Source organism: Oncorhynchus keta, chromosome 31, assembly GCF_023373465.1.
Source record: "Oncorhynchus keta strain PuntledgeMale-10-30-2019 chromosome 31, Oket_V2, whole genome shotgun sequence".
NCBI lineage: Eukaryota > Metazoa > Chordata > Actinopteri > Salmoniformes > Salmonidae > Oncorhynchus > Oncorhynchus keta.
In genome coordinates this window covers 21184529-21199556 of record NC_068451.1, presented here as the reverse complement: position 1 = coordinate 21199556, position 15028 = coordinate 21184529, and the positions used below count along the sequence as shown (strand labels likewise).

General features: G+C 43.6%; 1 protein-coding gene across 1 annotated transcript; it reads left to right on the top strand.

The window, feature by feature from the left end:
- Positions 1–3115: 3115 nt before the first annotated feature.
- LOC118364085 (potassium-transporting ATPase alpha chain 1-like) lies at positions 3116–14841 on the top strand. Its single transcript, XM_052489918.1, has 22 exons — positions 3116–3284; positions 3424–3534; positions 3657–3716; positions 3832–4035; positions 5436–5549; positions 6632–6766; positions 7102–7219; positions 7802–8070; positions 8156–8464; positions 8576–8710; positions 8881–9073; positions 9583–9758; positions 9890–10026; positions 10247–10397; positions 10569–10737; positions 10910–11064; positions 11154–11277; positions 11497–11642; positions 13043–13176; positions 13370–13471; positions 13580–13671; positions 14116–14841. The coding sequence occupies exons 1-22, from the start codon at positions 3273–3275 to the stop codon at positions 14142–14144; spliced, it is 3075 nt and encodes a 1024-aa protein (XP_052345878.1). The 5' UTR covers positions 3116–3272; the 3' UTR covers positions 14145–14841.
- Positions 14842–15028: the final 187 nt, after the last annotated feature.

The following is a 15028-nucleotide window of genomic DNA, read 5'->3' as shown; positions in this document are numbered from 1 at the left end:
CTTAGGAGAAAGGAAATGCAACTTGAGAAGTGGAACATGACATGACAGACATGAGGTTAAAACCGCTTGTAGAGGTTAACTGAGGCTACTGTGTACTGTATGTGTCCACTCTTTCTCTCTCTCTCTTATTACCTCTCTCTCTGTCTCTGTCTATCTGTATCTCTCTGTCTATATGTGTCTCTGTCTCAATTCAAAGGGCTTTATTGGCATGGAAAACAACTTTACAATGTCAAAGCAAGTGGAACGGATAAACAAAAGTGAAACAAAATCAGAAATTACCAGTTAACATTACACTCACAAAAGATTAAAAATAATAGAGACATTTCAAATGTTTTATGTACAGTGTTGTAACAATGGGGATACAGTCTTTCTCTGTGATCAGATAGCAGGACAAAGTGCCTGGTGGACTAACGAACTCAGGCCCAGGTCCTACTGTAAATCTATTTACCCACCGTAGGCTAAAGGAACCCCTGTAGGCCTGCATGGGAGGTGTCACCACCACCTTAGCCAGGATATTCTGACCACTTCACTTTGGGTTTGGACAACAACTGTTCACAAATGAGTGAAATGCCTGTTAAGTGATTGGTGTAAGTGTTTTCCAAGCGGTGGGCACTCCACTACCTCTCTGATTTATAAAGTGGAACACATTCCAATTCCAGCCCACTCTACCCTACTGAGATTAGGACACTTGTGTCCTGTTTGAAAAGCATCTCCATGTTGTTTCATGTTGTTCTAATAGTTCCACCACAGATAGAACAATGAGCCAGAAATTTAACCGGATGTATAAATGTGAAGCATCCGCTTGGCGTTTCCACTCACTACCAAATATGATAACGAGAGGAAGCACAGTGGGATCAGATGGAGCGAGATGGATTTTTGATTACATTTTGCACATAATCTCGTCGATAAACAACAGCGGTGTGTGGGTTACATCACTGGGGAAGCCCCCCCCCCCAAAAAAAAACAACATATTTACAACCTATGTATTGTGATAATTGCATTGTTTGCTCTATAACCTGCTAATTCATATGCCGTGCGACTGATATAAAGGCCTAAAGGGTGAGACTATAAGAAGCACAGTGGCAGAATAAAGTCAACCACACCTTTGTTTAATCATAGCAACCTCTGTCCAGTGAAGTCCACAAAGAATATACTGCACATGACCTAGAGCATGGTCAAGCAAGTTAATGTTTCTGACATTTCCGGACCACTAAACAACTATTGATTTAGAACCACAGAGAGTGACCATAGAATGCAAAGAAAACAGGAGCTGCCTCCACTATTCCAGCACCATTTCAACTTCAACATTTCAACATCATCAAATTACCTCTGCTTACTCTAATAAGGCGACAACTAAAAGATACCAAAAACAATTTAGATCAATCAAGGTAATCTAAATATGATGTGGCTGTCTATGGTTCTGATTTCTGTGTGGGTGTGTGGGTGCGCGCGTTCGTGCAAGCATGTTGACTGACCCTCCTTGTAGAGAAACGCCAAACATCCTCCTCTCTTTCATGTTGACGAAACAATCTATCGCTCTGTCATACAGTACACACTTTATTTTGTTGTCCTAGGCTACCTGGCTAAAATGCTTGCTTGATGGCCTAACTTCCATTCATGGGACACGTTACCTAGTTAACACTAGCCTTCTATATCTAGCTACATATTGAACATCCATCCTCTCAGGCCAGGGGCACAACAATGTATGAACTCATGGTTGGATCAGAGTTGCTGTTATAATCATTGGCCAGCACGGAGAATTAAGTTAAACCACAAGTCCACATCCCTATCTCCATCAATGGCTAATTTAGGAAAGGGCCCATTTTAGCTAGCTAGCTAGCCTCCGGAGGACAACAACACAACCAGATGCAACAATTCAAGTTTTTCTTTCAATGGCGTATGCTCTTAATGGGATTTGATAGGAGTGACGCCAAAATCCAAACTGGCTTCCATTCACAGTTGAGCTGGCTCAGTTTAGCTCAATGCTGGTTGGCACATTTTTTCTAATCTGGTCTATCTCTTTTAAAATATATATATTTTTTAATTGAACCTTTATTTAACTGAGCAAGTCATGGGTTAGACTTGGGTTAGTTATAAAAATCACCTGTTCAGGGTGTTTACAATACATGTCTTACAAACATGATGGAAAATTATTGATAAAATGACAGATGATAGAATTCACTGTTGGATGGATGTTGCCCAGTGAAGAAACATTATTTCACTTAATTCAATAAGAGTTATAATAGGCATTGTGGTAGTTCAATAACAGTAATAAAAGTATTACGCCAGTTCATCTCCCACCCACTGGTGTCTTTGTGATGGGAACACGGAGCATTACATAAGAGGTTGTGAGTGTCAATTCGTTTTTAATGTTCAACTGTTCTTTCCTTATAAGGGCAGATGACACAGCAGTGATGCCAATGTGGAGTGTGTCACCATCACACCTTTTAGCAGTCTGAGGCACAAATACTGTGAGTATTTACACACTCTTCCACTGATAAGGTGTTCTGACATTGGCCCCTAAACAGGAAATGTAGAAAAAAAGTCTCAATTTCTAAATGCCTACTGGCCTGGCATGATCATACCACTGTATTCTATTTGAATTGACCATTACCGTTTTTTACACTGATATACACTGTAAGTTAGGCCCTCCTGAGGGCAGATAATGAACTATAATACTGTATATACAAGGCATTTGAATCTACTTCTCACTAGATGTGTTTCATACAATTCATGTCTTCTATATCTGTACCAGTCATTGAATGGGATGAACCAGTCATTGTCTCAGTGTCAATATATCAGTCAATTAATGTGTATCTGAGTTGAGAAGAAAATCCCCCTTGATGTAATACAGATTTGTCCTATCACAAGTGAAAGAAGTAGTTGTGACTTTGGAACGGCATTGACCTTCTTGATAGCTTTACAGTTAATCAGGGAACGTAGAAACATGTGTATTCTGATAAGACAGGTACAAGCCCTACGCACAAGGCCATTGGCACTGATATGAAAGTGGTTAGGGGACGCTTTGCCATTCACCTTAATAGGGGTGACATTGGCTACACTTAAAGTAACACTGCCATTTTGGGGCGGGTAGAGAAGGTGAAGGTGGTGCAGTAGTATATAAAGCTGAGCCAACAGTCTGGTCCTGCTGTGGAGGTTGGTGATTTTACTGTGAGGAACGTCCCTAGTGAGGATATAAAGACGCTTCCAAGATTTCGGGGGGAGAGAGGACTGAGCGTTGGACTTCAATTGATTTGGGCAGGCCCTCCACCATGAGTAAAGGGGTAGGTGACCCATTTGTGTCATTAATCAAAGCTCTGATCAGATTGTCATGAATTAAATGAGATTGTCCTTCAATGATCAAGGATATTGTATATTCACCCCCTAGCGAGATGATACAGGATGTCATCTCTTTGTCTCCAGGACTCTTACGACATGTTTGAGATGAATGGAGAGGTGGACGTCAAGATGAAGAAAAAGAAGAAGATAAAGAAAAAGGATAGGCTAGAGGGCATGAAGAAGGAGATGGACATTGTGAGTGTGGTTCACAAGACCAGAAGGAGAGAGCGCTGGAGAGAATATGCCAAATTAAATCAAATGGGACAGAATTGCAGCATAAATACATTGTAGTTTTAACATTCTGTCAATCTTTACAGGACGACCACGAGATCACAATAGAAGAGCTAGAGATGAGGTATACCACCAGTGTTACCAAGGTAACTAAGCTACCATGGGGTTTCTGTCCGTCTGTCTGTGTGATGAAACAGACTGCTGCTAATATAGAGTAAATCTCTCACTCTCTCCCCCCTCCTCCCCCTTAAATCCCCTCAGGGCCTGACGACCAGCAAAGCAGCAGAGGTTCTGGAGCGGGACGGCCCCAACGAACTGCTGCCCCCCAAAGGGACACCAGAGTACGTCAAATTTGCCCGTCAGCTGGCCGGAGGGCTGCAGTGTCTGATGTGGGTGGCAGCCGTCATCTGCTTCATTGCTTTCGGCATCGAGTTCTCCAGGGGAACCCTCGGCTGCTTTGACGATGTGAGGAGGATGGGGCGGGGAGACCAAAAGGGGGAGGAGAGACGAAGGGTAGGAGGAGGTGGAGGAAGAGGTGAAGTAGGAGACTATAGAGCAGGAATGTTGAACAATATTAGAATAGTGAGGAAGGGATTGTTGACAGATGGATAAGGAGAGAGTTGAAGTGTTTGCTAAAGTTACACTCGGAGGTTGAAGGAGAGACTAAAGTTACATTGGGAGGGTGAAGGGGAGGCTACAGTTACAATGAGAGGGTGAGGGAGAGGCTACAGTTACAATGAGAGGGTGAGGGAGAGGCTAAAGTTACACTGGGAGGATGAAGAAGGGGCTAATGTTACACTGGGAGGGTGAAGGAGAGACTAAAGTTACATTGGGAGGGTGAGGGAGAGGTTACAGTTACAATGAGAGGGTGAGGGAGAGGCTAAAGTTACACTGGGAGGGTGAAGGAGAGGCTACAGTTACAATGAGAGGGTGAGGGAGAGGCTAAAGTTACACTGGGAGGGTGAAGGAGAGGCTACAGTTACAATGAGAGGGTGAGGGAGAGGCTAAAGTTACACTAGGAGGGTGAAGGAGGGGCTAATGTTACACTGGGAGGGTAAAGGAGAGACTAAAGTTACATTGGGAGGGTGAGGGAGAGGCTAAAGTTACACTAGGAGGGTGAAGGAAAGGCTAAAGTTACACTAGGAGGATGAAGGAGGGGCTAAAGTTACACTGGGAGGTTGAAGGAAAGGCTAAAGTTGCACTAGGAGGTTGAAGGAAAGGCTAAAGTTACACTAGGAGGGTGAAGGAAAGGCTAAAGTTTCACTAGGAGCGTGAAGGAGAGGCTAAAGATACAGTAGGAGGGTGAAGGAAAGGCTAAAGTTACACTAGGAGCGTGAAGGAGAGGCTAAAGTTACACTAGGAGCGTGAAGGAGAGGCTGAAGTTACACTAGGAGGGTGAAGGAAAGGCTAAAGTTACACTAGGAGCGTGAAGGAAAGGCTAAAGTTACACTAGGAGCGTGAAGGAAAGGCTAAAGTTACACTAGGAGGGTGAAGGAAAGGCTAAAGTTACACTAGGAGGGTGAAGGAAAGGCTATTATAAAGTTACACTAGGAGGGTGAAGGAAAGGCTAAAGTTGCACTGGGAGCGTGAAGGAAAGGCTAAAGTTACACTAGGAGGGTGAAGGAAAGGCTAAAGTTACACTAGGAGGGTGAAGGAAAGGCTAAAGTTGCACTGGGAGCGTGAAGGAAAGGCTAAAGTTGCACTGGGAGCGTGAAGGAAAGGCTAAAGTTGCACTGGGAGTGTGAAGGAGAAAATACTGTATGTGAAGAAAGGGGAATACATTCGATAATAACATGTATTACATTGTCAACATATCGTGACTGTTTGTTTCATCACTAATTCTCTGTGACCACACCTGTCTACAGCTGTACCTCGCCATCACTCTGATCACTGTTGTTGTGGTGACTGGCTGTTTCGGTTACTACCAAGAGTTTAAGAGCACCAACATCATCGCCAGCTTCAAAAATCTAGTGCCACAGGTAAAGATATGGAAATACATTAGAACTAAAGAATACATTATAACTAAGGAAATGCATTATAACTACAGAAATACATTATAACTAAGGAAATGCATTATAACTAGAGAAATGCATTATAACTAAGGAAATGCATTATAACTAGAGAAATGCATTATAACTAAGGAAATGCATTATAACTAAGGAAATACATTATAACTAGAGAAATGCATTATAACTAAGGAAATACATTATAACTAAGGAAATGCATTATAACTAAGGAAATACATTATAACTAGAGAAATACATTATAACTAGAGAAATGCATTATAACTAAGGAAATGCATTATAACTAGAGAAATACATTATAACTAGAGAAATACATTATAACTAAGGAAATACATTATAACTAGAGAAATACATTATAACTAAGGAAATGCATTATAACTAAGGAAAAACATTATAACTAGAGAATACATTATAACTAGAGAAATACATTATAACTAGAGAAATACATTATAACTAGAGAAATACATTATAACTAAAGAAATACATTATAACTAGAGAAATACATTATAACTAGAGAAATACATTATAACTAGAGAAATACATTATAACTAGAGAAATACATTATAACTAGAGAAATACATTATAACTAAGGAAATACATTAGAACTAAGTAAATACATTATAACTAGAGAAATACATTATAACTAGAGAAATACATTATAACTAAAGAAATACATTATAACTAGAGAAATACATTATAACTAGAGAAATACATTATAACTAAGTAAATAGATTATAACTAAGTAAATACATTATAACTAGGGAAATACATTAGAACTAAGTAAATACATTATAACTAGGGAAATACATTACAACTAGGGCCATGAGTGTTTCCTGAAGATGTTACCAGACCAGGAAACACTCCTGGCCCTAAATACCCATACAACAGTTACTTTGTTATTGTAAGAAACTGTTTACTTTCAAGACAAAACTATTCCTTTCATCAACACAGATCATAATCCACTCACTACAGAACTGATCCAAGGCAATCAATCATTGAAATACGGGGATTTGGTATAATCATCTATCTCGTTCTAGCAAGCCCTGGTGATCCGTGACGGGCAGAAGAACCAGATCAATGCCATGGACCTGGTGGTGGGAGACCTGGTGGAGATCAAGGGTGGTGACCGCGTGCCTGCTGACATCCGCATCATCTTTGCCCAGGGCTGTAAGGTAGGTACACTAGGCCATCAGTTCCCATTATAGACCACTAACACACTTTCAACCTAGAAGTAATGGCTAAGGGTGTTGATGCAGGTTGAGCAGGAATGTGAACATAGAGCTAGGATTCAGGTTAGGATTAGTGTTAGGGTTATAGTTAGAGTTAGGTTTGAAGCTTGGATTAAGGTTGATCCGGGATGTGGACATGAACCTAGGGTTAGGGTTGACTCGGGTGTGGACATGAAGCTAGCGTTAGGGTTAGGTTATGCAGAAGACCCAGAATTGAACCCTGGTCGGTTTCATAAGTTATAACCCTGTCAGTTCCTTGATCTCCTCATCCTCTCCAGGTGGATAACTCATCCCTGACAGGAGAGTCAGAGCCCCAGAGCAAAACCCCGGAGTGTACCCACGAGAACCCCCTAGAGACTAAGAACATCGCCTTCTTCTCCACCACCTGCCTGGAAGGTAGACACATCACAGGAGGCTGCTGAGGGGAGGACGGTTCATAATAATGGCTGGAATGGAGTAAATGGAATGTCATCAAACATATGGAAACAATGTGTTTGAGTTAGACACCATTCCATTTATTCCGGACGATGAGCCCGTCCTCCCCAATTAAGGTGCCACCAATCTATGCTACACACACACACATAAACACATAAACACACACACACATAAACACACACACACACACACACACACATACACAATGCCACCACTGCCTGAAAGGTACTACAGACAGACACCAGAGGAGGTTGGTGGGAGGAGCTATAGGAAGATGGGCTCATTTGAATGGTTAAAATGGAATAAATGGAACCGAGTCAAGCATGTTGCTTCCATGTGTTTGATGTGTTTGGTAGTATTGGTACCATTCCATTGATTCCACCACCAGCCTCCTTTGACAGACACACAATCCTTATTAAATCACACACAGAAAAGATTCCCACAGAAACGTTTACACTCATAACAGCAAAGATTTGCAAAAACCTCAACATTACACTCATAATGTAATCTAAAATCCCTTTTCCTCTGCTTGGCCCCTACCAGGAGTGGCCACAGGAACAGTCATCAACACGGGTGACCGCACCATCATTGGCCGCATTGCCAGCTTGGCGTCAGGCGTAGGCAATGAGAAGACACCAATTGCCATAGAGATTGAGCACTTTGTTGACATCATTGCTGGGCTGGCCATCTTCTTTGGCTTCACCTTCTTCGTGGTGGCCATGTTTATCGGCTATGCCTTCCTGGAGGCTATGATCTTCTTCATGGCCATCGTGGTGGCCTATGTACCTGAGGGGCTGCTGGCTACTGTCACTGTGAGTCAACACTGAGGCTCTGGTCTGTCTAGTCAAGTTGGTTATTAACAGTTTTCATCAACCATCTCCCTCTCTCTCCCCCCAGGTGTGTCTGTCGCTGACGGCCAAGCGTCTGGCCAGGAAGAACTGTGTGGTGAAGAACCTGGAGGCTGTGGAGACCCTGGGCTCCACCTCGGTCATCTGCTCCGACAAGACGGGCACTCTGACCCAGAACAGGATGACCGTGGCCCACCTGTGGTTCGACAATGTGATCCATGCCGCAGACACCACAGAGGACCAATCAGGTCAGAGCTTTGACCAATCATCCGAGACATGGCGATCGTTGGCAAGAGTGGCAGGACTCTGTAACCGGGCCATCTTCAAACCCAACCAGGAGTCTCTGCCTATTCCTAGGGTGAGCTGATAGACACTAGCCTCAACAGACACATTCATTCACAGACACAGCATCAATGAAAACTATATGATTTATGAGTTACCTTTTTTCCAATGCACCTATGTGCAACAGAGAATAGTGGTGGGCGACGCCTCAGAGACGGCTCTGCTGAAGTTCACTGAGCTGGCCATAGGGAACATGATGGAATACAGGGAGCGATTCAAAAAGGTTGTTGAAGTACCATTCAACTCCACCAACAAGTTCCAGGTAAGAGGCCTGGTTTTCTGATCTGATTTCAAGGCAATTGAAAGCGTGTTATATAATCTACAGTATGTTGTATAGGTGTGTCATGTGACTATTAGGCATACTTTAATGGCATTACCAGAATGAGCTATTTGTGTTTGAATCGTACTCTTTCTCCCACCGGTGGCGAGTAGCTGTCAGTGCATGAGTTGGAAGACCCCATGGACCTGCGCTACCTGCTGGTGATGAAGGGGGCGCCAGAGAGGATCTTGGAGCGCTGCTCCACCATCCTGATCAGGGGCCAGGAGATGCCCCTGGATGAACAGTGGAGAGAGGCCTTCCAGACTGCATACATGGACCTGGGGAGCCTGGGGGAGAGAGTGCTGGGTAAGGGACAGTGTTGGGGTGTAGTGATTGGTTATTACTGCATTGTCGGAACTAGAAGCACAAGCATATCGCTACACTCGCATTAACATCTGCTAACCATGTGTATGTGACAAATAAAATTTGATTTGATTTGTGAACTACATGTAATACAACTAGTAATTGAACTACATTTTGTTAACATCTGACTGCAGAGTGATCTGTTCTTGCAATTTGTAGTCTATAACATTTCAGATTTAGATAAACTACTTTGTGATAAATTATCATATCACGATGTGAATGACTTTTCTAAGTAACTTTAGTTAAGTAAACTAAGTTTTTCTTAATGGTGGCTTTAGTGTAGCTTAACTTATTATTATATTATTATATTATTAACTTCTTCCAGTGTGAATTAATTTGTAGCTTGGTAAACAATATTTTCAGAGTAGCTTCCCCAACACTTAATGCTATCTCTTCTTTAGGCCCATAAATACCCACTAACCCCTCCAATCTGTCCAAACATTTGTCTCCAGGTTTCTGTCACATCTATCTAAATGAGAATGAGTTCCCTCGTGGTTACAAGTTTGACTCCGATGAGATGAACTTCACCACGTCTGGTTTGTGTTTCGCTGGACTCATCTCCATGATCGACCCGCCCCGCGCCACTGTGCCTGACGCTGTCATGAAATGCCGCACGGCTGGAATAAGGGTAAAGGAGAAAGACAGAGGAGACAAAGGAGAGACCTATAACATAGCTAATACAATGTAACAGGCCATCACAGTCTCCTTCATTGTGTCACGTCAACCAACATCAACTGATTCCACTGTGACCTCACTCAGGTAGTCATGGTGACAGGCGATCACCCGATCACCGCCAGAGCCATCGCTGCGAACGTTGGCATCATCACAGAGGGCAGTGAGACAGTAGAGGACATCGCTACCAGGAAACGCATCCCAGTGGAGCAGGTCAACAGGAGGTGGGTCTTGGTCCCTAAGACCAACACAGTCTGGCAGGATTAGGACTCTGACTCTCACTGTGGTTGATGAATCTCCTGTGACATATTTGACTATTTATACAGAGTTTGTATATCACGTAAGAAGGAGTGAGAACTTCCTGGAGGTAATAACGCCCTGTCAGTGGATTTGACATGTCTGTTCTGTTCTATCATATTCTCATCTATTCTATGTGGTCTTCAGTGATGCCCGTGCCTGTGTGATCAGTGGTGGTCAGCTGAAGGACATGAGCAGTGAAGAGCTGGACGAAGCGTTGAGGAGTCACCCTGAAATGGTGTTCGCCCGCACCTCCCCCCAGCAGAAACTCATCATTGTGGAGAGCTGTCAGCGCCTGGTGAGCCCCCCACCCCCCACACACACACACACACACATACCAAGCCATTAGTCACACTGCATTCCAGAGAGGTTTTTGGTTTGGCTTACCCTTCTTTTTTGTCATGTTATCTCTCTCAAACCCTCTCCCCCTCTCTTTCTGTCTCATTGTCACACGTTCTCTCTCACTAAGGGCTCCATTGTGGCTGTGACAGGCGATGGGGTGAACGACTCCCCTGCGTTGAAAAAGGCAGACATTGGTATTGCCATGGGCATAGCTGGCTCCGATGCAGCTAAGAATGCAGCTGACATGATTCTGCTGGATGACAACTTTGCCTCCATCGTCACAGGGGTGGAGCAGGGTGAGTGAGAGTGTCTTAGCAAATCACAAAACACAACAACAGCCATTTTAACAGGCTGATTACATTTGAAAGGTGTCCTGTGAACCAATATTTGGTTTCACAAAGATAAGCCTTCATGATACTAAGTAATACTGATATTGAGGGATTGATTTCGACCATATCTGACACCCAGGCCGTCTGATCTTTGACAACCTGAAGAAGTCCATTGCGTACACACTGACCAAGAACATTCCGGAGCTCACACCCTACCTCATCTACATCACTGTCAGTGTTCCTCTGCCATTGGGCTGCATCACCATCCTCATGATCGAGCTGGCCACCGACATTGTGAGTCTTCTCCTCTTCCTCACCCCTCATCTCCCTGCACTATAAGACCATTCTAGAATGATGCCGATTATCCTTCTTCTATCCTACAGTTTCCCTCTGTGTCTCTGGCCTATGAGAAGGCAGAGAGTGATATTATGCATCTGAAACCCAGGAACCCGCGTAAGGATAGGTTGGTGAACGAATCTCTGGCTGCCTACTCCTACTTCCAGATTGGTGAGGGTTCATGTCTGCTCCTGTAATATGTAAATGTATGAAAAAGGCCTTGCTTTTTCACTAGGTCCTTTGAGACCGATTGATCCTTGAAGCTGAATGATTTATTGACCAATATTCAAGGTGATAACCTACAAATAGTCTATTAGTACATATTTAATGTTCAATTCTCTCCTCACTCCCTCTCTTTTGGTTTATCTCTCCCCCTATCCCCTTCTCCAGGAGCGATCCAGTCTTTCGCTGGTTTCACAGACTACTTTGCAGCGATGGCCCAGGAGGGCTGGTATCCCCTGCTGTGTGTGGGGCTCAGGTCCCACTGGGAGGACGTCCATCTGCAGGACCTGCAGGACAGCTATGGCCAGGAGTGGGTGAGTGTGTGCGGCTTACTGTAGGATAGATATGGCCAGGAGGGGTTGAGTGTGTGTGGCTTACTGTATGACAGACATGGCCAGGAGTGGGTGAGTGTGTGTGGCTTACTGTAGGATATATATGGCCAGGAGTGGTTGAGTGTGTGTGGCTTACTGTAGGATAGATATGACCAGGAGTGGTTGAGTGTGGGTGGCTTACTGTAGGATAGATATGACCAGGAGTGGTTGAGTGTGTGTGGCTTACTGTAGGATAGATATGACCAGGAGTGGTTGAGTGTGGGTGGCTTACTGTAGGATAGATATGACCAGGAGTGGTTGAGTGTGTGTGGCTTACTGTAGGATAGATATGACCAGGAGTGGTTGAGTGTGGGTGGCTTACTGTAGGATAGATATGACCAGGAGTGGTTGAGTGTGGGTGGCTTACTGTAGGATAGATATGGCCAGGAGTGGTTGAGTGTGGGTGGCTTACTGTAGGATAGATATGACCAGGAGTGGTTGAGTGTGTGTAGTTTACTGTAGGATAGATATGACCAGGAGTGGTTGAGTGTGTGTGGCTTACTGTAGGATAGATATGGCCAGGAGTGGTTGAGTGTGTGTGGCTTACTGTAGGATAGATATGACCAGGAGTGGTTGAGTGTGGGTGGCTTACTGTAGGATAGATATGGCCAGGAGTGGTTGAGTGTGTGTGGCTTACTGTAGGATAGATATGACCAGGAGTGGTTGAGTGTGGGTGGCTTACTGTAGGATAGATATGGCCAGGAGTGGTTGAGTGTGTGTGGCTTACTGTAGGATAGATATGGCCAGGAGTGGTTGAGTGTGGGTGGCTTACTGTAGGATAGATATGACCAGGAGTGGTTGAGTGTGTGTAGTTTACTGTAGGATAGATATGACCAGGAGTGGTTGAGTGTGTGTGGCTTACTGTAGGATAGATATGGCCAGGAGTGGTTGAGTGTGTGTGGCTTACTGTAGGATAGATATGACCAGGAGTGGTTGAGTGTGGGTGGCTTACTGTAGGATAGATATGGCCAGGAGTGGTTGAGTGTGTGTGGCTTACTGTAGGATAGATATGACCAGGAGTGGTTGAGTGTGGGTGGCTTACTGTAGGATAGATATGGCCAGGAGTGGTTGAGTGTGTGTGGCTTACTGTAGGATAGATATGACCAGGAGTGGTTGAGTGTGTGTGGCTTACTGTAGGATAGATATGGCCAGGAGTGGTTGAGTGTGTGTGGCTTACTGTAGGATAGATATGACCAGGAGTGATTGAGTGTGTGTGGCTTACTGTAGGATAAGCGTGTGTTATGGCCAGGAATGGACAAGTGTGTGTGGCTTTACAGCGCCGTCACTTACTTGTAACTCCTGGAAATGCCAGTTGAAAATCTCCTGTCTTCTCTGTTCTGCAGACATACGCCCAGCGTCTGTATCAGCAGTACACCTGCTACACTGTCTTCTTCATCAGTATTGAGATCTGCCAGATTGCTGATGTGTTGATCAGGAAAACCCGCCGTCTGTCCATCTTCCAGCAGGGCTTCTTTAGGTCAGTGGATGTTAACTGCATGGAACAAATGTATCTTACTCCCTACAAACAATCATATACTCTATGAAATATATTGTTTATGAAAGGATGGTGGCAGAGAAGGCTTCCAACAAAATAACTTGGGAAGTATCAATCTTGATGGGACTAATAAAACATTATTTGACCATCCTCCGTGTTTTCTGTTTGTGTGCAGGAACAAGGTGCTAGTGAGTGCCATCGTCTTCCAGCTGTTACTGGGTAACCTGCTGTGCTACTGCCCAGGGATGCCAAACATTTTCAACTTCATGCCCATTAGGTACTGTTACACTCTGTTTGACTTGAATGGATGTCGATTCATCTTCTCTGTCATTGTTTTGATGGCTTTCATGTTGGTTTGTTCATGCGTATAACTCCCCCCTTACAGGGGCCAATGGTGGTTCGTTCCAATCCCGTACGGAATTCTAATCTTTGTCTATGACGAGATCAGGAAGCTGGGGGTCAGAAGACATCCAGGAAGTAAGTAGCCTTTCTTGCCTCTGTCTTGTCCATCCATTCATCCTCCATGCATCTATCCATCCATTCACCCACCCACCCATCCATCCATCCATCTATTTATCATCCATTCACCCACCCATCCATCCATCTATTTATCATCCATTCACCCACCCACCCACCCATCCATCCATCCATCTATTTATCATCCATTCACCCACCCATCCATCCATCTATTTATCATCCATCCATTCAGCCATCCATTTACCCACCCATCCATCCATCTATTTATCATCCATCGATCCATCCATTCACCCACCCATCCATCCATCCATCTATTTATCATCCATCCATTCACCCATCCATTTACCCACCCATCCATCCATCCATCTATTTATCATCCATCCATCCATTCATTCCTTGCAGTAGTCAGCCCTAATTCAGATTATTTCCATTCCCCTATCACAGGTTGGTGGGACCAGGAGCTGTATTATTGAGAGAAGAGGGCATATATCTAGACCAGAGACATAGGTATAAAGATGAAGGTTAGCATTTTCCGTCATGAATCTTGTTCTGGAGGCAGCTCTGCTCTGCAGTGGTCACTAGCTGGCACAGCCACAAAGTCATAAAATCAGATTTTAATTATAACCCTAACCCAAACCTTAACCACACTAGCAAATGGCTAACCCTAAACTTAAATTAAGACCGAAAAACTCATTTTTGTTTTCATTATTTTTACAATATACCCAATTTGACTTTGCAGCTGGCCTAAGAGGAAATGTCTCAGTTATGCCTCTAGGACAAGACTCATGACTATAAATGTCAACCTGCTATACAGAGAAGTCTGGATAGCAAACTGTCCTCCATCTTGGTCCCAAACATTCCATTACAATACAATACAATTTAAATATCAAACAAGGTTTGCCAAACTCTGTACAAGTATAGCTCTGAATATCCTAAACCATTTCTGATATGGAACCAAATCTTATACATTGAAACTTGATGTGAGTTTGAATTTGGAATAATTTCCTTTTGTAAATGTAGTATGTGGATGTCTGTGGGTGATTGCCTTTTTATGTATAACATCACACATATTTTCCATCAAGGGTTCTTTCTTGGTGATAATGTTGGTAGTACAGTAGCCTATATGCATTGTATTTATGTATTTGTATTAATAAAGTGTGTCAAATATAACGTATTGTATGACTTCATATTCTAGAGAGATACCTGAAATGTTGCACCACCATTATAATTTCAATTCAAATGAATGAATCCATTTTATTAAAATCCAGAGACACTCGGGGGTTTGTACATTGTGTAGCACAGTCTACCTCTGGTCGATCCAATCTTATCCTGTCCTACATCGATCCACATAGCATCA

Coding starts and splice junctions, on each gene's coding strand:
- LOC118364085 (XM_052489918.1), top strand. Junction 10,027..10,246: donor GTGGAGCAGGTCAACAGGAG/GTGGGTCTTGGT, acceptor TGTGGTCTTCAG/TGATGCCCGTGCCTGTGTGA. Junction 11,278..11,496: donor CTACTCCTACTTCCAGATTG/GTGAGGGTTCAT, acceptor CCCCTTCTCCAG/GAGCGATCCAGTCTTTCGCT.